The 22,130-nt window shown below is 39.5% G+C and overlaps 2 protein-coding genes across 2 annotated transcripts; both read left to right on the top strand.

Moving 5' to 3' along the window:
* Nucleotides 1-8,439: 8,439 nt before the first annotated feature.
* Nucleotides 8,440-13,119, top strand: LOC113013947 (kelch repeat and BTB domain-containing protein 12-like). The gene is made up of 10 exons (XM_026155198.2): nucleotides 8,440-8,583; nucleotides 9,315-9,490; nucleotides 9,902-10,083; nucleotides 10,184-10,316; nucleotides 10,554-10,787; nucleotides 10,901-11,259; nucleotides 11,345-11,618; nucleotides 12,117-12,264; nucleotides 12,351-12,548; nucleotides 12,629-13,119. Exons 2-10 carry the CDS (start codon nucleotides 9,320-9,322, stop codon nucleotides 12,775-12,777), a joined length of 1,848 nt encoding a protein of 615 aa, XP_026010983.1. The 5' UTR covers nucleotides 8,440-8,583; nucleotides 9,315-9,319; the 3' UTR covers nucleotides 12,778-13,119.
* Nucleotides 13,120-13,909: 790 nt separating this feature from the next.
* Nucleotides 13,910-20,487, top strand: LOC113013555 (bone morphogenetic protein receptor type-2-like). Its single transcript, XM_026154562.2, has 11 exons — nucleotides 13,910-14,197; nucleotides 14,417-14,626; nucleotides 14,865-15,023; nucleotides 15,489-15,590; nucleotides 16,681-16,784; nucleotides 16,889-17,110; nucleotides 17,989-18,103; nucleotides 18,366-18,523; nucleotides 18,709-18,862; nucleotides 20,002-20,138; nucleotides 20,220-20,487. The coding sequence occupies exons 1-11, from the start codon at nucleotides 14,161-14,163 to the stop codon at nucleotides 20,334-20,336; spliced, it is 1,515 nt and encodes a 504-aa protein (XP_026010347.2). The 5' UTR covers nucleotides 13,910-14,160; the 3' UTR covers nucleotides 20,337-20,487.
* Nucleotides 20,488-22,130: the final 1,643 nt, after the last annotated feature.

Genomic DNA, 22,130 nt, shown 5'->3' on the forward strand with positions numbered 1-22,130 from the left:
CTGTTTTTTTCTCCCTGTGGTGACATCAACACATGTGAAAATGTACAATCACCAAATAAAAGTAAGCATTTTGTACACAGTACAAACATTTCTGACTTTTGATATTTGTGAACAAAAGGTCAGTTTTCCCCAAACTAGGATCAACTTTCCTGCTTTTCTGTTCTTTACTTTACTTCCTTTCCCCCCCACGTGTCACGGCACAAAACAGATTCAAACTGAGACTCAGTAACTTTTATTTACAATAACGTAATGGAATAACAGTGTTGAAACTAAACCTAATGCAATGCTAAAGTGAGGAAACAAACTATTAGCTAACAAGCTAGATGACTTTTTTACAGTGAACGGGAACTGCGAGACACAATGATATTCAAAAACTACAATGAATGTAAACTGTAAATAACTGCGACACACCATGAAACATGAACCATGGGAAAGCTATGAAAAACCAGTGGCATACTATGATATACAAACTATGAAGGTGGGTGAGACACTATGTACATGAGCTTTAGGGGATTTTAAACTAGAATATCCCAGAACATGAACTGTGGCAGACAGGGCACAGCAAGGGGAGTGGTGGTGCGAGAGTCAAGGACGGAGAGGCACTGAAACAGATGGGAAGAGTCAGGCTGGTTCTTGTAGGAACAACAGAATAAATCCAATCTGATTTGTCTGAACAGTCTTACTTGATTGCAGGTGGATTAATGAGAGAGAGGAGGAGGCCTGGGTGAGTCAGTAGTAGTGATCCGTGATTCCAAAACAGCAAGAGCAGGGAGGCAGGCAGACTGAGAGTTTAGTGGCTGTTGAAGAGTGACTGGAGATTAGCGTTCAGGCGAGTGAAGCTATTGTAGGATTGCAATCACACGCGTCCAAGTACTCCACAGCGTGGCTGGCAAGAAAGGGTATAAAAGAAGAAAAACTAATGACATGGCCTCCTTGTTCACCTGATCTGAACCCCATTGAGAACCTGTGGTCCATCATCAAATGTGAGATTTACAAGGAGGGAAAACAGTACACCTCTCTGAACAGTGTCTGGGAGGCTGTGGTTGCTGCTGCACGCAATGTTGATGGTGAACAGATCAAAACACTGACAGAATCCATGGATGGCAGGCTTTTGAGTGTCCTTGCAAAGAAAGGTGGCTATATTGGTCGCTGATTTGTTTTTGTTTTGTTTTTGAATGTCAGAAGTGTGTGAATGTGTGTGTGAATGGGTGAATGACTGAATGTAGTGTGAAGCGCTTTGGGGTCCTTAGGGACTAGAAAAGCGCTATACAAATGCAGGCCATTTACCATTTACCATTTGTGAATGTGGAGATGTTATATTGGTTTCACTGGTAAAAATAAATGATTGAAATGGGTATATATTTGTTTTTTGTTAAGTTGCCTAATAATTATGCACAGTAATAGTCACCTGCACACACAGATATCCCCCTAAAATAGCTAAAACTAAAAACAAACTAAAAACTACTTCCAAAAACATTCAGCTTTGATATTTTTATTTTATTTTTTTTCTCGCCTGTCCCATTTGGTTCTTTAGCCATCAGAATTGTTGTCTGAAGACCAACAAGGATACCCAATGGATTTACTTTGCCAAATGGATCATCGTGGCATTGCCGTATTGGTCCATTTGGTCGATCTTTGTTTTTATTATTTATTATATTTTATTTTCAGATGTTACAGACGGGACAGACATGAGTGAGAGATAGGAAAGGGAGAAAAAAGAGGAAGGAAAGGAAAAACAGAAGGGGAGAGGGACAGTGAGAAAGGGGGGGAGAAAAAAAATAAAAATCTCCTGGATCACCTGTTGAGAGAAGAATAGAAAACAAACAAAAAAAGACAAAAAAAAAAACAAAGCAACATACTAAACACAACACCATCGCATTAATCTAGCTAAGTGTAAACAGCAGTAAATACTAAATATTCAATGTTGTTGTGCAGCACGCAGGACAGATGTGCTTCGAAGTAGCAGCCAAGAAAGGTGTAATTTGGGTCTACGAGCAGTGAACACCCGTGTGCATACCTGTGTGGATCAGCGCGCTTGTGTTCCAAAGGTTTCTCCATGTAACGATCTGCTAGGGAGTGTGGGGGGGCCACAGCCCCGTCCTCCAGGGTGTGAAGCAGGTATGGAGGAGATCAAAACTCCAGACATCCAGAGGCCCCCAGAACACAAGAGACCAAGGAAGACCAACAGAGGGGCAGCCGCGCCACTGTTCCAGTAAGAGCTGAGGAGAGTCCCAGATGAGGGTTCACTCAGCAGCCGCGGAGCAGAAGCCAGGGGGAGTTGCAGTGACGCGCCCGTGAGCTCCGCCGGCCGCCAGCTGTGCCTGAGTGACCGAGCCCCAGGCCGAGAGGCCGGGGGCACCCCACCCCCGAAGGGGCCCGAGCGAGCCCCAGGCTCCAGGTCCCGATAAGCGGCCGCCAAGGAGTGAGCCGGTGTGTACCTGGACGCCCACCCCCAGACACAAAGAACCACCAACGCACCGACACCTGAGGGAGTCCGCCACCGGCAGGGGAAGTGGTGGTAGGTGGAGATAGGCCTCCAATTCAGCTTTGATATTAATGAGTTTTTTGGGTTCATTGAGAACATGGTTGTTGTTCAATAATAAAATTATTCCTCAAAAATACAACTTGCCTAATAATTCTGCACTCCCTGTATCAGTCACAGGTGGTGATCCTGGGAGGAGCGATGGTGGCTCCGAGAGCAACCACTGTGGAAAAGTACTGTGACTCACCCAGACCATGACACCATGTTGTCATTCTCAATTCCAACATTATTACTCTAGTCCATCATCAATCATCCAGGCCTCAGGTGACGGTGTCCTGCAGGTTTTAGATGTGCCCTCCATCTATCACAGCTGATTCAAATGCCTAAATTACCTCCTCAACATGTCTTGAAGTTCTCGGTAGCCCCGGTAATAAACTAATGATTTAATTCAGGTGTGTTGACACCAGGTGAGAACTAGAACCTGCAGGACACTGGCCCTTAAAGCCTGGAGTTGGACACCCCTGGTTTAAAACCCATGCTCTCCGTCATTCTCCCTTTTAGACTCCAACCTCTTCCCCATCTCCACCTCAGTCTCAGTCTTCATTTTCACCACTACCCACGTCTAGACTTTGGGGGAGGGGGGTCCTCTCCTAAATCTTCTCACCGCTTGGGTTTCTGTTCTGTCATGATGGGTAATTGGAGTCAAATCGCCAAATTGATTAATTTCTCTATCTCAGTAAATCACGTTCAATTCTTCCAAAGGATCTGTCCTTATTAAAGTAACACTTACTTGTCAATTGATATTGTTTCACTTTAGATAAAGTAAATAGCAAGTGTGACCAAAAACACCTCAAAAAGCATTTATCAGCAAAGAAAAAGAGCAAAAGTCTGTGGACTGTAAAACATATGTGAGTGAAGTTGGCCCCCCCACCTTCTTCAAATCCAACAAAAATGGTATCAAACGTTTGTGCTACGTTTGTGCTGGTTTGTGCTGCTAAAATTTTCGTTTGTGCTGCTTCTGTTTTAAAGATATTAATGAAAATGTAAAGGTCAAAAGGTCAACCAGCCCCCCCACATTACCCAAATCAAACAAAATTGATGTCAAAAGTTTGTGCTACGTTTGTGCTACGTTTGTGCTGCAAAAATTTTAGTTTGTGCTGCTATCATTTTAAAGATATTAATAAAAGTTTCTAGAGGTCATCAGAGGTCAACCAGCCCCCCCACATTAATTAAATCAAACAAAATGGGTGTCAATCAACTGTGCTACGTTTGTGTTGGTTTGTGCTGCTAAAATTTTTGTTTGTGCTGCTTCTGTTTTAAAGATATTAATGAAAATGTAAAGGTCAAAAGGTCAACCAGCCCCCCCACATTACCCAGATCAAACAAAATTGATGTCAAAAGTTTGTGCTACGTTTGTGCTGCAAAAATTTTAGTTTGTGCTGCTATCATTTTAAAGATATTAATAAAAATTTCTAGAGGTCATCAGAGGTCAACCAGCCCCCCCACATTACCCAAATCCAACAAAAGTGGTGTCAAACGTTTGTGCTACTATCATTTTAAAGATATTAATGAAAATGTAAAGGTCAAAAGGTCAACCAGCCCCCCCACATTACCCAAATCCAACAAAAGTGGTGTCAAACGTTTGTGCTACGTTTGTGCTGGTTTGTGCTGCAAAAATTTTCATTTGTGCTGCTTCTGTTTTAAAGATATTAATAGAAATTTCTATAGGTCATCAAAGGTCAACCAGCCCCCCCATATTAATGGAATCAAACAAAATTGGTATCAAACGTTTGTGCTACGTTTGTGCTGGTTTGTGCTGATAAAATTTTTGTTTGTGCTGCTTCTGTTTTAAAGATATTAATGAAAAGGTAAAGGTCAAAAGGTCAGCCAGCCCCCCCACATTACCCAAATCAAACAAAATTGATGTCAAACGTTTGTGCTACGTTTGTGCTACAGGCAGAAATCTAGGTGTGCCATGGGTTCCCACAGGCCCCTGGTCAAAGTCACCAAACCAGTTCGTAAGCCGGTACAGGTGTGGCCAGAAGGGTCCTCAGAGGCACTGCTTTTCCACCACAGGCTGCCACACACGACACCACAGACTTTCAGGAATATACAGAAACGGTCACTGCCTACATCCCAAAATGCATCGATGATGTCACAGAGACCAGGACTATCACTGTCCGGGCCAATCAGAAACCATGGCTCACAGGTCAGGTTTAAATGCTCCTAAGGTTGAAAAATGCAAGCCTTCAGAGCCGGGAATTAGGTGAGTCTAAGAACAGCAAGGGCAAACCTGTCACGTGGCATCAGCTACAGCAAAGCTTCAGCGACAGCAGAAATACTTGAGGCAGTGGCAAGGAATACAAACCATCACAGACTACAAGCCCACTCTACAGACAGTGGTGACACAATCCCCAGACAGTGTGTGGAGATCCCTTGCCAAAATCAGTACACGCAAAGCTCCAGGTCCTGATAACATCCTTGGACAAGCACTGACGGACTATGCTGTGGAACTCACAAATGTCTTCACAGACATCTTTAACACATGACTAGGGTCAGGCGATCGTTCCCACATGCCTCAAAGCCTCCACCATCATTACTGTACCCAAGAAGTTATCTATCTCCTGCTTTAAGGACTACCGTCCTGTCAAACTCACCTCCATCATTATTAAGTTAAGTGCTTTGAACGGTTATAATAATAATAATGGATTGGATTTATAAAGCGCTTTTCTAGGCACCCAAAGCGCTTTACAATACCACTATTCATTCACTCTCACATTCATGCATCAAATCAAATTATCGCTTTCCCCCAACCTGGATCCATTTCAGTTCGCATACCGGTCAAAACGCTCAGCCGATGATGGAATTTCAACTGCCCCTCACTCAGCCCTCACACATCTGAACACTAGAGACTCATATGTCAGAGTGCTGTTCATAGACTTCAGTTCAGCATTCAACACCATCATTCCCCAGCAACTCATTCACAAACTGGATCTGCTGGGGATCAGCACCTTGCTGTATAACGGGCTGCTAGATTTCTTGACAGGAAGACAGCAGACAGTACGGGTCGACAGCAACACCTCCAGCCCAAGAACACTGAATACGGGGGCTCCCCAAGGATGTGTGTTGAGCCCCCTTCTCTTCACTCTGCTGACCCACGACGAGATCTACTACAGGGGTGAAGTTAACCATCTGGCAGAGTGGTACAGCAACAACAACCTGTCCCTGAATGTGGAGAAGACCAACAGTGACTCTACTTCCTCTGCAAACTGAGAAGCACAAGCGATTCAACCCCCATTATGAGCACCTTCTACAGAGGCACAGTTGAGAGTATCCTCACCAGCTGCATCACTGTGTGGTATGACTCCTGCACTGGGTTCTGCAGGAAAAAATGACAACGGGTAGTGAGAGCAGCCGAGAGCATTGTGGGGACCTCTCTTGCCTCCCTCCCCAGGAGATCTACTGCACCTGCCTCATCTGGAAGGTCGTCTCCATTACAGGTGACTCCACTCATCCCTTCAACAGCGTCTTCAATTTGCTGCCATCAGGAAGGATACTGAAGAGCCTCTGGGCCAGAACCAGCAGACTGAGAGACAGCTTCATCCATCGGGCTGTCAGGATGCTGACCATCTCTGAATCGAGAAGGGGGGCCCAAGGGTACATCTTTTGCCATCTTACAATGCTGTGATTGTAGCCATTCCCCACTTTCTGTGAATGGTACTCATGGCCATTGATCAGTAGGCTTTGATTAGTTGTCATTGATCAATGGTCATAAGAATTTGCATACTAACAATCATGGAACTAACCCCCCAGCACATTGTTCATTCAGTGGTGCTAGTTTCCTTCACTATGCAAATGTACTGTTTATAAGGTTGGGGAAACCTGCAGTCAGCTGAGACTGAAGAAGTCACTTGGATGAGTGACGAAACGTTTCTCCAACTGAAAATGTCCAGATGAACAGAATCAACCTTTGGGATTTACTTACCTGGATGATTAAGCACGCATCAAGACGTTATTTTATTAAAAATTTTAAAATGTTAGCAGCACAAACAAAAATGTTTGCAGCACAAACCAGCACAAACGTTTGACATCAATTTTGTTTGATTCCATTAATATGGGGGGGCTGGTTGACCTCTGTTGACCTCTAGAAATCTTTGTTAATATCTTTAAAATGATAGCGGCACAAATAAAAAATTTTGCAGCACAAACGTAGCACAAACGTTTGACATCAATTTTGTTTGATTCCATTAATTTGGGGGGGCTGGTTGACCTTTTGACCTTTACATTTTCATTAATATCTTTAAAACAGAGGCAGCATAAACAAACATTTTTGCAGCACAAACCAGCACAAACGTAGCACAGTTGATTGACACCCATTTTGTTTGATTTAATTAATGTGGGGGGGCTGGTTGACCTCTGATGACCTCTAGAAACTTTTATTAATATCTTTAAAATGATAGCAGCACAAACTAAAATTTTTGCAGCACAAACCAGCACAAACGTAGCACAAACTTTTGACATCAATTTTGTTTGATTTGGGTAATGTGGGGGGGCTGGTTGACCTTTTGACCTTTACATTTTCATTAATATCTTTAAAACAGAGGCAGCATAAACAAAAATTTTTGCAGCACAAACCAGCACAAACGTAGCACAAACGTTTGATACCACTTTTGTTGGATTTGAAGAAGGTGGGGGGGGGCCAACTTCACTCACATGTAAAACATTTATACAACAGCAGCATTTCAGAATAGTTTTTTGTTTGCTTGTTTGTTTGTTTGTTTTATAGATTTTTGATTTTTGTAATAAAAATGCTTTGATAATAAAGCTTACATGGATGATACCGATTTCTTTTAGTTCAAAAAAGGTTATAATTTAAATTATTTTGGAAAGCACCCTTGAAAACCAATTTCTGTTTCTTATCTGGACTTGTTGTTGATATGTTATTGTGATGTTTTTCAACAGTGATTTGATTATACCTTCTAGAAAATGTCCACTCTTTCTTTTTTTTGACAGACTTTCAGGAAAAACAGAAGCTGTGGATTGAAATGTTGCCTTTGTATAAATGTTTAAATAGTTTTTTTTTGTGTGTTTTTTGTTTTTGTTTTGTTTTTACTAGAGAGCCAAATGTGCTCAGACCTTTTTCCCCATTTTTTTTTTATTTTTCTAGTATCTGTCACTACTATGAACTTAGGGCCCAACAACATTTAAAGCACCAAAATGGTGTAGGTACCATCTGTAACCAGAGAAGCTGCTCCAGCTTTTTAAAATTTTAAGTGACAGAAACGTCAAATTATAGACTTCCCAACTGAAACTTCTGGGAATATTGTTGGAAATGGAGAAAATAACTTACCATTTCACTTTAAATTTTTTTTTACTTATTTCATAATTTTAACAAATCATTTTTTTTGCAGTGGCAGAAAAATCAATAGAACTTTTTGAAAACAGTTGACTCACAGTCTTGTGGACATCCAAAGCCTCAACAATCACCTGCATTAAAGCCTCATCAGTGAGTTTCCCAAATTAACAAATAGTTAGTTTTATATTCTCCTTAGTTTTAATTTATTTGTTTTAATTTCTTTCAAAGTCTAGTTTTTAATTTTTATTTTATAAAAAAAAAAATCACATAACTTTAGATTTTAATTTAATTTTAGTTAACTATCTTCAAACATACCTGTTCACGTCATGTTAATTATTCATGTGGTCTCTTAATGAAATTGCACATTTTTCCTTAAAATAATTCTATAGAATTATTTTAAGGAAAAATGTGCAGATTTCTCTTTATAAAGAGAAATCTGCACATTTTAAAGTAATGAGAGTGAAACGCTGCATGAATGAGTTTAAGGACAGACTGTTCAGTCATGTATAGAAACCTGAACAGGCCTGCAGCCCCACCAGCACTTGCTGGTCTATTTTAAACTCGTTTTTGACAGTGAACATGCTGTTGACCCCCACTCACCAAAACAAAATGGCACAGAACACGAGAGAACTGGCAGCAAACAAAAACTTGACACAAACAGCCCAGCCTGTGTTGTAGTTTTGGCAAGGAAAACTGACGTAATCTCATTTTAATACTTCTAATCTTGGTTCTTTGGACAACACTGGTATGGTAACTGTTTTTCTGCATGTGCTTAGCAAATATAATGCATGCTATTTCTGCTTCTCTGAACCGTGTGTGCGTGTCTGTGGGCTGTTTATGTGTAGCTCACGCACACAGAGTGTGGTTATCAGCTGCAGGGGTGGAACCACAGGTCAACATGTAGTAGAACGTAATCTACAAACAGGTCAATGCTATTTAGCTTTATGAAGTATATTAAATGTTGCATTAGTTAAGGCAGACTCTTTAACATGATTGGTGTACATGTCAACATAATTTATAAAAACAAAAGAAAGATGTGCTCATTTGAACCGCTGTTCACACTTAAAAGCATGATCAGAGTTCACACTGCTCATGTGTTCATAATATAATGGCCATTGTGACTGGCATGAGTTAGCTCACTCATGCGAAGCACTCCCGGCTGAGCTAATGAATACACTTGGTACTCATTAGCTCAACGCGAATAAACAAAAAGTGGAACTAAATATGCTCCGTGCATGGATCAGACCCACGGAGGAAAAGTGCATAGTCATTCAGTCTCACGTGGGAGAAAACTTTCCATGCAGTACCTACTGACAACAGCGAAGCTGCGATAGTGAAGAGCAGGTAGATGCAGTTGAAACTGCATACAAGTGTGCATAGACCAAACTTTCACAGATGTTCACTCATTTTGTTTATTGATTTATTTAATTGTAATTACTGATGCATTTTCCACAACTCCCCTCTCTTCAAAACAAGAGTCCATGGATGCTGAGGTGCTGCACTCTGCTCAAGCAGAGCATGGCTCACTTTTGCTAAGGCAGCTAGAGAGGATGAGAACAACTAAGGAGCTCACTGATGTGGTGCTGCTAGCTGAAGGGATCCCCTTCCATTGCCACAAGGTGGTGCTGTCTGCATTCAGTCCTTACTTCCAGGTAAAATAGTCAGGAACAATAAACCGTATGCTTGAAGGAAAATGAAGAACACTATTTAAATTATTTGCAATGCAATTATTTTTATTTTCCTGTAAAATACCTGAAGATATGCAATACTCAAAAGCACTTATGCACTACATAAAATTACTTCCATATTACTTATTATTCTAAACATAATACTAAAATCTACTTACAGTATAATTATTTCTTTGTTTCCGGTAATTTCAAATAAAATACATTGGAAATCATGTTGTATTGCAGGGGAATTAAGCCGTTCGTTGCAGGCCATATTATAAAGTGTTACCATATTTTTTATTATTTTTTTCTGAACTACTCCAAGCATATGCATTAATGAGATGCAAGGCTGTAGTTGTATCATTTCTTACTGTTCTGGTGAATCATTGTGTCCAGGCCATGTTTACATGTGGTCTGAAGGAGACGCACGGAGGAGAAATACCACTCAGAGACACTTCTGCACAAAGCTTAAGGCTGCTGCTGGACTACATGTACTGTGGCGAGCTCCCACTAACAAACAACAACATCCAGGGAGTGGCCGTTGCTGCCTTTCTGCTACATGTAGACGGAGGCTTCAGGTGCGGTGAAACTGACAGAGGGGTAATTGGTAAAGGTGTCACCTGCTAAAGTGCAAGTTTTATGCTTAAGAAGTACTCTCCTTGTTTTTACTGAGGTAAGGTTGTGCCAGAGTCACATGGAGGCCTGTATGGACCCGTCAAACTGTGTTGGTCTGTACCACTGGGCCAGGAACTTGGGAGCAACTAGCCTCGCTGACTGTGCCTTGCGATATCTTTGTCAACACTTTTCACAGGTAGGGTTTAAGTATTACCAATGTGAAAGAATCCCTCAGTCATAGTCTTTAAAAATGTTCATGAACCTACGATTAATGAAGTTAGGCCTGCCCTAAATTATCAGAAGAATCAAAGTTCAGTGAAGCTTTTGAACACTGAGGAAATCTCTGAATATCTTTTGTTCATTTTGCAATGTTATTCTTATTTTATATTCATTACTTACAGTATACTGTCTTTCTTTATCTTTGTTTAACTAGGTTTGTGAAGAAGAAGAAGTGCTAGAGCTGAATGCTCAAAGTCTTGGGGAACTGCTTGGCTTAGATGACCTTAACGTATCACAGGAGGAGGTTGTTTTGGAGCTGGTGCTGCGCTGGGTGGAAAAGTACAGGGGTGACTCAGAAAGGGAAGCCCAGGCTGTGGAGTTGCTCAGGCATGTCCGACTGGAGCTTGTGGATCCTGGATTTCTTTGTAAAGCAAGGAGGAGAAACCCGGTATGAAGAGATTGGAATGAGGTCCAAATATAATAAGGAGCAAGACTCCCTATTTATATTTGTCCTGAGATAAGTATATAGATATATCATTCTTATACTTATGATTCTCTCAGGTGCTTCTGCGGGATACTGAGTGCTTTGGGATGATTGATGCTGTTCTCCAGACGTCAGGTCTCTGCGAGGCCGCAGCTCCTCCTCGCCGAGCTCTTCGCTATGGCATGGAGACAACAGATTTGCTCCTTTGTTTGGGTGGTGTGAATAAGGAGGGCGTCCCTGCGCGGCGTGGAGGACTTGCTGACCTCAGTTTTTGCTTTGACCCCCATGCTAGGAAGACTTACTACATCCCCTCTCCCCTGAGGGGCTGCAGCATAGTGGGACAGATCACAGCAGGCGCAGTGAGCCGAGAAAACATCATAGTGGTGGCCGTAGAAGCAGAAGACCAACATCGAACGAAGGGGGTTGATATCTACAGGTTTTAATCCCTTTGCATATCAGAAATCTTTTTATCAATAGGCACCACACTGAATTAACAAATGAACTACTTGTTTATCTTCCAGGTATGACAGTTCAGAGGAGAACAGCTGGGGGAAGTTGTGCTCAGCAGCTTACAGGGACATGTATGCTTTAGGGCTCATAGGAGATGCTCTCTATTTAATCGGTGGTCAGATGAAAGTGCGTAATCACTACGTCATCACAGACAGCATGGAGCGATGGTCGCTGAAGAGAGGAGGCAGCTGGCTCAGCTTTGCTCCTCTGCCTCTTCCATTAGCCAGTCACTTTGTTGTGACACTGAAGGAGCATCTTTATGTGCTGGGGGGGTGGACACCACAGGTACCCAGACTCACCATCTTAACCGTTTAAAGCCTGAGCCATGAAATAATTGCCCCAAAAATTCATCTTTTTAAACTGAGTATTTATGGAACCTTCTTACAAAATAAAAGAAAAAATGTATTTGTATATGTGAGTTTGAATTTTTATCATACTTGTTGTGTCTGGCCTTTTTTTTTTTACATGGTATTAGTTTAAAATGTAATGTAAAATTTATTTAGGTTTTTCACGGGGAAAAAAATCATACTGAAGTTGTGGAAATCTCAAAAATTTACAAAAACTTGCCATATAAAATCCACAAACTGGTTGTTTTTCCCCTGAACATTAACATCAGTATTGTACTTTTATTTAAAATCATTTTCGTTTTTTAAAAACAATTCCACACGATAGAGATGGTGAAATAGTTACTGAAATATTTCTGCTTCTCATTTGTCCAATATGTCCCCATGTCCTCATCTTTTTCTTCATCTCTCTGCCTAAATCTCTCTTCCTGCCATTCAGGATCACCCTGACGACGAGCCTGACAAGCTCAGCAATCGTGTGTTTCAGTTTGACCCCGGCAAAGACAGATGGACAGAGTGTGCCAGCATGAAGTACTCCAGGTACCGCTGTGGGTCAGCTGTACTCAATGGAGAGATCTATGTATTAGGTCAGTCTACCAAAACACATAACTGTATCTATGTTAGTATTGTGAAATTTCTGCACTGGAGCAAGAGTAGATGCGTTTGTTTCCAGGTGGTATAGGATGCGATGGAGAGGACCGTGGGCAATCGCGTCGTTGCCTGAGCTCCGTGGAGATCTACAACCCAGATACAGACACCTGGAGACCAGGACCAACCGTCCCCACATCCCTACTTTCCCTTCGAACGAACGCCTCCAACGTAGGAGTAGTGGATGGAAAGCTCTATCTCTGTGGATACTACAAGGGGGCTGGTCAGTTACTGAATGCCTGTCAAATAATTTTTAAAAGCACTTTTGCATGCGCTCAAATAATTTTTCTCTAATGGCTGCAGGCCGTCATGAGATCATCACCAAGGAACTTTTGGAATTGGACCCTGCAGACAATGTGTGGACAGTTGTGGAAAGACGAGCAGCCATGCACGACAGCTACGACGTCTGTCTGGTGGCTAATCTTAATCCTCGAGATCTCTTCACACCCTAATCCAGCTCCTGCTGGGCCAGTGTGTGTGGAAAGTAAGCGTCTATACGCTAAACCCGGAAAGTCTCATTCAAAAAAGCTTTATTCACTCTTGGTATTTGGAAAAAAGAATAACCAGATTCATTTTCACTATAATTAACTAACAACTTATTTTTTTGCTATATGAGTATCCAAAGTCAAACTTTAGATAATGCAGTTTTATGTTATATATCAATGGGACATTAGCTGTAATTAAATATATATTGTGTTGTATGATATGTTCAGTCAAAAGTCTGTTTGTTACATGTCTTGTCCAAGCAATAAATTTTACCTGTAAATGTAAGAATAAAAGAAAAATCAACATTCTGTTCTGTGTAATTTCTATATGTGGTATAAACTGTTAAACTGCACGTGTTAGTTTAAGGTCACAAAATCTTGCCTATACAAAAGTCCCTTCCACCACTTTAACTCTTCTTTCAGTAAAAAGAAGGATGGCAAGAAAAAAAAGCTAATTTTATATTTAACAAGCTATTTATTTTGCTCTTCCATCAAACTACAGAAACCACAGAAGCCTCACACTGACTGCTACTTGTTTTTTGTTGTTGTTTTTTTCTGTGTGTTGTCAAACATTACTTGGACTGAAAGGATGTCAGCAGAAGAACTTGGTGACCTCTTAGTGAGAAAACATTTTAAATATATTTTCCTCTCCTTTTTTTTGGATAACTGCATGTTGAAATGATATAATAATAAAATGAAATAATAAAGTGACGTGAAAAAGATGGAGGATTCAGGTGTGTGTTAACGCAATGCCACAATCTTACCAGGAATGGACGTCCAAGTAGATTTGACCCAAGGTCAGACTGTGCAATGCTCATTAACTACAAAAATCCCAAAAGACTCTCCATGCTTCAATCAACATGGTAGAACAATGAACACCAATGAACACATCTGTATACCAAAGTATTCTTGGGTCAGATCTGAAGACAGTGGGTCATAAAATTGGAAATTCCCAAGCATTCACACAATACCTGGTCTTTCATGCACTTTTTTAAACGAATAATAGTGATATAGTCAGTCTAAAAAAACTCTACATTGCCCTTAAAAAAACATTTCAATTCATTAAGATGAATGCAGATTTCACTGTAGTATTTGATACAGCAATCGTGACTTGAGATAACCTAGCGCATACTTCCAGAGTTCTTTGAAATTGCCATTTTGTGAGACCTTGATGATGATAGATGATGCCGATAGTCTGGGAGGCTAAATTTAATGTTTTAGACAACAAGTGTCCTCGCGCAAGGATACAAGAGCAGGTGTGGGCTGGTGGGAGGTGCGCTTGCAAGCATGAGAAACGAATCTCACATTCTCAGGACAGTCATTCAACTTCGCCGCTCAGGGTGAATAAACATGCTAGTAGAAAGGTGGTGGCTGATTTTGGCCTTGGGTGAGTATTTTTAAAATCATCTGCCAATCTGCTGTGTTGTTTGTTCCTTTTTCTGTGTCTGATTTTGATTAATGATGGCTGCTAATAGTTACAGGTTGTGTTGCTTGTGTTGTAAAAGGACTGTTGACTAGGCTAATTTAGACTCCTATGTTATTAATCACCGTTGTCATCTTACATTATACGTCCGACTTTCTTTTTATTCTTTTTTTTTATTCCCAGAATGTATTATGTGCATCTACAGCAAGCCCTTACAGCAGAAGAGAAGGTGTTTTTTTCAAATAACAGAAAGTACAAAGCATAACTACAGGCAGAATAAGAAATACACTGCTGCGGGCAGTGTGAGCGGGTCAGTGCAAGTTTGTGAGACCACGGACTGTTGCGTGGGCTACTACCGGATCATTAACGGCACACCAAAAGCTGACATTCTTGGTAAGAAGCCCGTATGTCTGGGCAAGTACGTGGAGTGTATAGTGGGTGATTGAAAACAACAACAACAACAACAACAACAACACATTTTTAGCACATTAGCAAAAAAAAATCTAATGATTGATAAGCTAGTTTAAAGAAAGCTCCCGCGCCAATTGTAACAGCTGAAATGTGCCACGTGCTGTGAAGTATAATGAAGTATGTAATATTGTTTGTCGTGCTCCTGATTTTTCGATTGCAGCTTGTGACAGAATTGAAAAGTCATGCCCAGATGAAACCTGCAAGGCACAAACACGCATCAACAATCAATTCTTGACGTGCATGTGCAACACAGACCTCTGCAATGGCAACATTACTTGGGGAAAAGAACAGACTTCACACCCCTACTCTTATTTTTCAGGTATGGTATTAATAAGGTTATATAACCGTGAATTACTAAATAAATGTATAATTTAAGAATAATACATCATAATACAATTAGAAGCATTTAAAAAGCCTAAAACACTTCATGTCCTTCCCGAGGCAACCCCAAAGGAATTTGTGCCCCTCGGGGAATCAAACCAAAGATCTTTTTCTTGTTAGGCTCTTGTTATGCTGAATATATATTCAGGTGGTTGACAAATTTAAGGAAAAATCATCATTAAGTGTAACATTACCAGACACCCAACACTTGGCATTGATTTGTCAGTATCTGGAACAGTTAGCCATCACCATGCCAGCAAAATGGCTCACACACCATTACAAAGATCTCTAGCTCAAATTGTTGTGTTTTTCCTTGAATTCTTCACCCATTCGCATGTGCGATAGATATGATCATTCATTCAGAATTCAACTGGCACCTAATCCTTTTTTCTCCCCTTTTTAGTCGTCTTCATGAAAAAGGCTGTGAAACCTCTGGTTGGGATTTTGCTCTTTATGTGTTTCTGGATCGTTGCTGCTCAATGGAGAAGTTGCCTAAAAAAGAAAAGTAAAGTTCTTTTTTCTTCAAAAACATTATTTATGATTTAAATACCACTTGAGTAATTCAGTTTGACCTGACTGACTCCACTGCAAAAAAAGAAAAGAAAAGAAAAGAAAAAATAGTGAATCTTCTTTTACACCTTCAAAGTTATGCTTTACCCTCAGATTTCTCAGAGAAGTCCAGCATGCAGGGCAAAAACACTCAAATTCAGTTTGCTATTTTCCTAAAAATAACAATGTCACTTTTAATGCTTTTTTTTTTTTTAATGCTATAATTTAATTAATTATTCATTTTGGCAGTCTTAATTCCTAGGGTCAGGACTGCCAAAATGAAATAATAAAATTATCATGAAATAATTAAATGTGTCAATAATTAATTAAAATGTGAAATAAATAATTAATAATTAATTAAATATGTCCAAATATGTATTTAATTAATTAACTACATATATATATATTTGATTAATTATTGACACATTTAATTAATTATTTCATGATGTATTTATTTATTATTTAACGGTCTATTTAATTAATTCATTTTGGCAGTCCTGGCATTCCATACTTGTTGAGTCGTTCTCTGGGATGTGTAACTTGCGTGAATTTCATTAAGGGATAACATCGCATGTGATAAAAGTTGACAACAAGCTGGCCAGCTCAGAGGTTGAAGACTGTTTTGTTTAAGGTCCATTTTCTGCCTTCAGTTTTACATTTTTAGTGTTTAATATTTGCATTGCATGTTCACATCAATCAACTGTGATGAGATATTAGGTTTACCCGTCTATTTTTAGTATTAATATGGTAATAATGTGTCCATTTGTCTTTTTTAATTCCACAGAAGAATAAAGCTATTGTTTCTACATTTTCTCAACTTAAATTGAGTTCCCATGATGTCTTGGCCTTGAAATGCCTTCATTCTATGTGCTACGCTGACCTTGGTTTTTATCTGTGTTACGGTACTCCCTCTGCTACTCTTCAGTCACATTTCCATGCTCTCAGTAACTAATCAGGAAGCTTTCAAATGAATGGTGGCTTTATTGTACTACCAGATTACTTTCTATGAGTGGCAACTAAATCACTTCTTTACTATAATATTTCAGAGAAGAATCTACAGTCCCCCAGTCATTACCACATCCGACCCTCCTGTTCCTGCCAAATGACAAAAACCTCTGAGATCGACATCAGTCAGATCGAGCTACAGCAGGTATGCTCTGCTATGAAACAGGTTAATTCCACAGTAGGTAGTGTGCAAATTATCAGCAAGAAATGCATACAGGTTCTGATTCTTTACTTGTTTATGTCCTGCAGATTGTGGGCCGAGGGCATTTTGCAACTGTTTTTCAAGGGACATACCAGGGCTCTGTGGTGGCTGTCAAATTTTTACCTGCAGCCTATGAACATAATTTTAACACAGAAAAGGAGATTTATGAGCTACTGCTGTCAAAGCATACTAGCATTGTGAACTTTCTCGGTGCTGGGAGGAAACCAGATGACAAAAGCTGGTTCATCGTGCTGCAGTTTGCTGAATATGTGAGTGAAAACCTTTGCACGAAGACAACAGCTGCTCAAGGAAAAAACTGCATGGAACAGACCAGAGAAATATTTGTAAATAATACTAAGAGTCTGTTACAAGTGACAAATAGAATATATAGGTAAAAGAAAAATATTTATTCAAATTATCTAAAGTAACGTGAGTAAATGTTAAAGAAAAATGAATAAATGAACAGGCGCTAAAAATGTCAAATTATATGCCAGGTTAAGCCACTGTGTTTAAAAATATTTATTAAACCAGCTATTCTACCCACATCTCTTATTTAATCACAATGACTTCAGCTCCTTTTTGATCCCATCGGAGACTGAAGGAAACATGTCGCATTATGTGACTCATTCATCATTAAAACCATTTCTGATCAGATGTCTAGTCCGAGACAGAATTATCGTAGAGTAAGGCTAATAAAATTATTGCAAACACTAAGTGGAAACGATTGTAAAGATTTTAAGATGGGTATACTGAACAAAACCATTAATAAAGGTTTAATGGGTCAGGGGTCAGGATTGCTGCCTCACAGCAGGAAAGCTTCCTAGTTTGAACTTAGTCTTTCTGTGTGGAGCTCTCACATTCTCATAGTCAGAAGACATTCATGTCATATTAAGCTGTTATTCTAACCTGGACATAGATCGGATAATCCGGTACTGTATGGTTAAACCTTGTAGGACTTCAGTTGATCAGTAAGAGTAGAACAGCTCTACATAAAGTTTAAAACTAATGCTAATGTGTGAAACATAATTGCTTTTCTATATTTATGGTTGAATAGTTTATGTTCGATGGCTCTAAGTCTATAGCGCTTTATGTATTTGAAACCACTGTATGCTTCAAGTACGAATGACTATTATCCCTTTGATTTCAGGGATCTCTTCATTCCTTTTTGTCAAAACAAACCACGAGCTGGATGTTCTCACTGAACCTGTGCCAGTCGCTATCACAGGGACTTTCCTATCTCCACTCTGACCTTCTCAGCCATGGTACTGGCCAGAATAATATTGCAACAAATGCATGTGTGCATGGGTTGTCTGTTTGATGTGGGAAGCATAGAATGCATGTTTTTAAACTATTATCATCAAGAATAAAGATGAGTTGTTTTTATCCAAACAATGGATCTACTGCAGTGATTCATCTAATGTGGCCACAAATCTTAAATAATGATAAGCTGTTTATGTGAGGCTGTCTTGGTATGTGAGAGTAAGCTACAGGAACAAAATATTGTTTATTGGATTTTTCATACAGATTTGCACAAACCTCCTGTGGCCCACAGAGACCTCAGCAGCTCCAACGTGCTGGTGAAGGCGGATGGTACCTGTGCCCTGTGTGATTTTGGATGCTCCACCATTCTGCGTTCTTGTTCAGAGCCTTACCGCAGGCACAACCAGAATAAAAACACAAAGGTGAGACACAGGTACTACTGTTTATCCACTCAAATCCTCTTATTTAAATAACAAAACAAAACAACTTGAAGACCTAGACTTGCTGCTGTTTTTTGAAGTAATTAAAATTTCACACTAGAATTACATGAAATCAAAACATCCAATATTATTACTTATTTCTAATAGATACATTTGTATTTTTGTAGTGTATTCAACTGGGCACGCTGCACTACATGGCTCCTGAGATCCTGGAAGGCTTTGTGAACCTGAACGAAAGCGTGTTTCTCATGCAGGGTGACGTTTATGCTTTGGGTCTGCTGCTGTGGGAGATCTGGATGTGCTGCTATGATTTATTTGAAGGTTAGTCATTATGAGTAGATGATATGATGTTATGATGTTCAAAAATAAGTCCAAGGCTCTTTAGAGTAGTACAGAAGGCCAAGGTAAAGTTATTCAGAGTACCTAAACGGCTTGGCAAACTGTAAAAAGGTTGCTGTATATTGTGTAGCTGTAAAGTGCAGCTTTATTTGACTAGAAATTATCTTTTTTTTTTTTTTTACATGTAAGGTACGTACTACAAGAAAAAGCTTTTGTGTTTCTGTTCATGGAGTGAAACTGTGGAACAGTTTGAATATGGAATTAAAGCAACGTCCAAACAGAAAACAGTTGAAAAAGAGTTATAAAAATATGATCTTCTCGAACTATAAAGAAAGGGAAAATATTGATAATAAGTGAATGTCTCTATTTAAAAAATTTCATGATGTGATATTATAGTATATAGTATATATTATTTCAGAAATCTGTTCACTATTTTTATTACAAATTATATCAGTAAGGAAGCTGACTAAATATTAACTGATAACTTATGGCAAAGGGGTGGGATTAAATAAGTTTGTACTTCTTCCCACTCCCTTTCAACATGTAAATGAATCAGAACGGTAGCAATATTGAAATGTATTGACTTTTGTATAGTATTTTCTCTCTCTCTCTCTTATTTTCTTTACAAAGTGTACCTGTATATTGTTTACACGTTTGAAATAAATTAACAAACAAACAATAATGGTGCAGCAGTGCAAATGATAAATGTCATGTCATACACCTGCAGTGTTTCTGATGTGTTTGGAGTCAAATATGATACTTTTAATGTAGTCTGAATTTAGAAACAAAAAACTGCAGGTCATTCAGTTTTCTCTGCTTTAAGGCGAGCCTATTATTGTAATGGGTTGTCATTATCAACAGTACAATTTCAGGCTGTTGCTAGAGTGTCCAGCTTTCATTCCTCTCAGAAAATATCAATTACCACACTGGCTTTTCAGTGGGTGTGTCACTGAAAGGGGAAAACTGATCTGAATCAGAAACTGGTGAATAGTGCGCTCCAGCCGGCCTGGTTTCCCAGTTGCTTGAAATCTGATAGTTAATGCATTGGTTTCTGGGCTGACAAGTCATATTTTCAATTCACTAAGCCTAGAAAAAACTAATAGCACTGCTTCCACCTGCAGGCGGAGCTGCACCACAGCATCTTTTGCCATATGAACTAGAGCTGGGAAGCAATGTAACACTGGAGAGCCTCATGCTGTACGTGTCCTATATGGACAAAAGACCCTGTATACCTGAACACTGGGAACTGCTACCACAGGTATTCTTGCATAGGGGCTTTGTGGTACCACTTACACCTGTGGTGTCTGTAATGTGTGGACTAAATGTTTATTGTTCTCAGGGAGCTGCGCTGAGGGAGCTCCTGGAGGATTGCTGGGACAGTGATTCAGAAGCCCGACTGACAGCTCACAGTGTTGTGGAAAGAATAACCTCTCTTCAGTCTTCTTACTCTCTGTGACTTCTTTTTCTGTTGTCTTTTCAGGTAGACATGATTTTGGACTGCTTTCCTTCAGAAACCTTTTTCTGCACCAGCTGCCATAATGATCTCTTATCTGGCAGTTCTGATATAAAGTGAACTCTGATAGCATTACTCAGCAGGCTCATAGGCATTTCTGTCCCAGTTTACTCAGAGCTATACTGACAAGGAGACTGAATTTCATCTCATTAATAGTACCACTGACGCCTTACTTCAGCAGGAACTGGTTTCACTGTTTCTTTTAAAGCCCACAGGATTTGTGTTCGTGCTAATGGAAAGCCCTGTGGTATATATTACAAAAGAGAACCGACCAAAGTAGCAGCCATGCAAGTTCAAAACATCTCAGAAATGCAACAAATATCACCCAAAAAGCAAATGTTTCATACGCATAAACTCAATTTAAATTGAACCTCTCCCTAAACGGTCACTCCTAAAAAAACGAAAAAGAAAAAAGATAAGATCAGAGTGTTTCCTTTGTTTCTTACTAAATATTCCATGATCAACTGTAAGTGGGATTATTGGAAAGTGCAAGTATTTATTTCAGTTTTAAATTTCAAGCTAAATCTAATTTTTAGGTCTTCAAACAAAGAAACATGAAATTCATGTTTTATTGACATTTATTCTTCATTAACTTCAGTATCTCAATGATTGAGTGCTGTTTACTAAGTTACTGTTACTGTTGAAGTTACTAAGTAACTGTTGAATCCCAGGAGACTCCCCCAGTGCATATATCTTACACTGTGTAACTTAGCTGCCTTTAAATTAATGTGCATTATGTTACCTTTTTAATCCCATTTATCACTTATGAAAGAGAGGATAGCAACAGGGACAAACTCCAAGCGTACACCGTTTGACTGCTGTGGCTGGGCTTTGAAGGTGATGCAGAATACCAAATATAATATTCATTTAAAAATGTGTAATCAAGGAAACTTATGAATTAGAGAATTTTCATTTATTAAATTAATTATAAAGATTATTTTAAAACTGACCACTAGATGTCACTGTTCACTCACATCTATTTGTTTGCAGTGGAAACAATGGATTGTGATCTCATCACAAATCTATTCTCAACACTACAACAAGGAAAAAAGCCAGCATGTTCAACATGTGGCCACATTCTTCTGGCTTACACTTGAAATATATTTATTTAAGCATTTCGTTGTTTAAACTTTTGCATTCAACTGAAATGTTGTTTTCATGCAAAAATGTCACTGATGTTTCAGAGATGCATGCTCATGCCTCAGCAGCATGTCTTTTGATCTCCAACCTTCAACCACAAGTTTAAAACTGTTTCTTTGGCATTGCCTTATTGTATGCTGCATGCACTGAATTCCAGTATGTAACTGTCATTACAAATGTTGCTGTGATTAAGTCAAAAGTTTGCACAAAGCTCCAAAAATATGACTTTATATGTCATCAAATTTTAACAACAGTAGAGAAACAAATGAGAAAGAAGTATTTGAACCAGTATAATATGCTTGTGGTGGGTAACCCAACGAAGGAGTCAGTCGAGGATGAATAAGTTTAACAATTTCCAAAAATCCACAAAGAACAGTAAACCTCATTTTAACCCTTGTCCTACTTTTAAGCCCACTTTCTGTTAGTGTTCTTTTGATGTTACCAACCACAAAAGCCAGAGACGTCATGTACTGCAGTCTAATGGTCTTGCAGATATTCTGGGTGATTTAGTCATGCACGGAAACATCTACTAGAGAGCTCACAGTTATGCTGGTGTCCTGCCTGATGCGGTTTCATTAGAACTAACAAAAGCGTTTC

Source organism: Astatotilapia calliptera, chromosome 20 (genome assembly GCF_964374335.1).
Source record: "Astatotilapia calliptera chromosome 20, fAstCal68.1, whole genome shotgun sequence".
NCBI classification, from domain to species: domain Eukaryota; kingdom Metazoa; phylum Chordata; class Actinopteri; order Cichliformes; family Cichlidae; genus Astatotilapia; species Astatotilapia calliptera.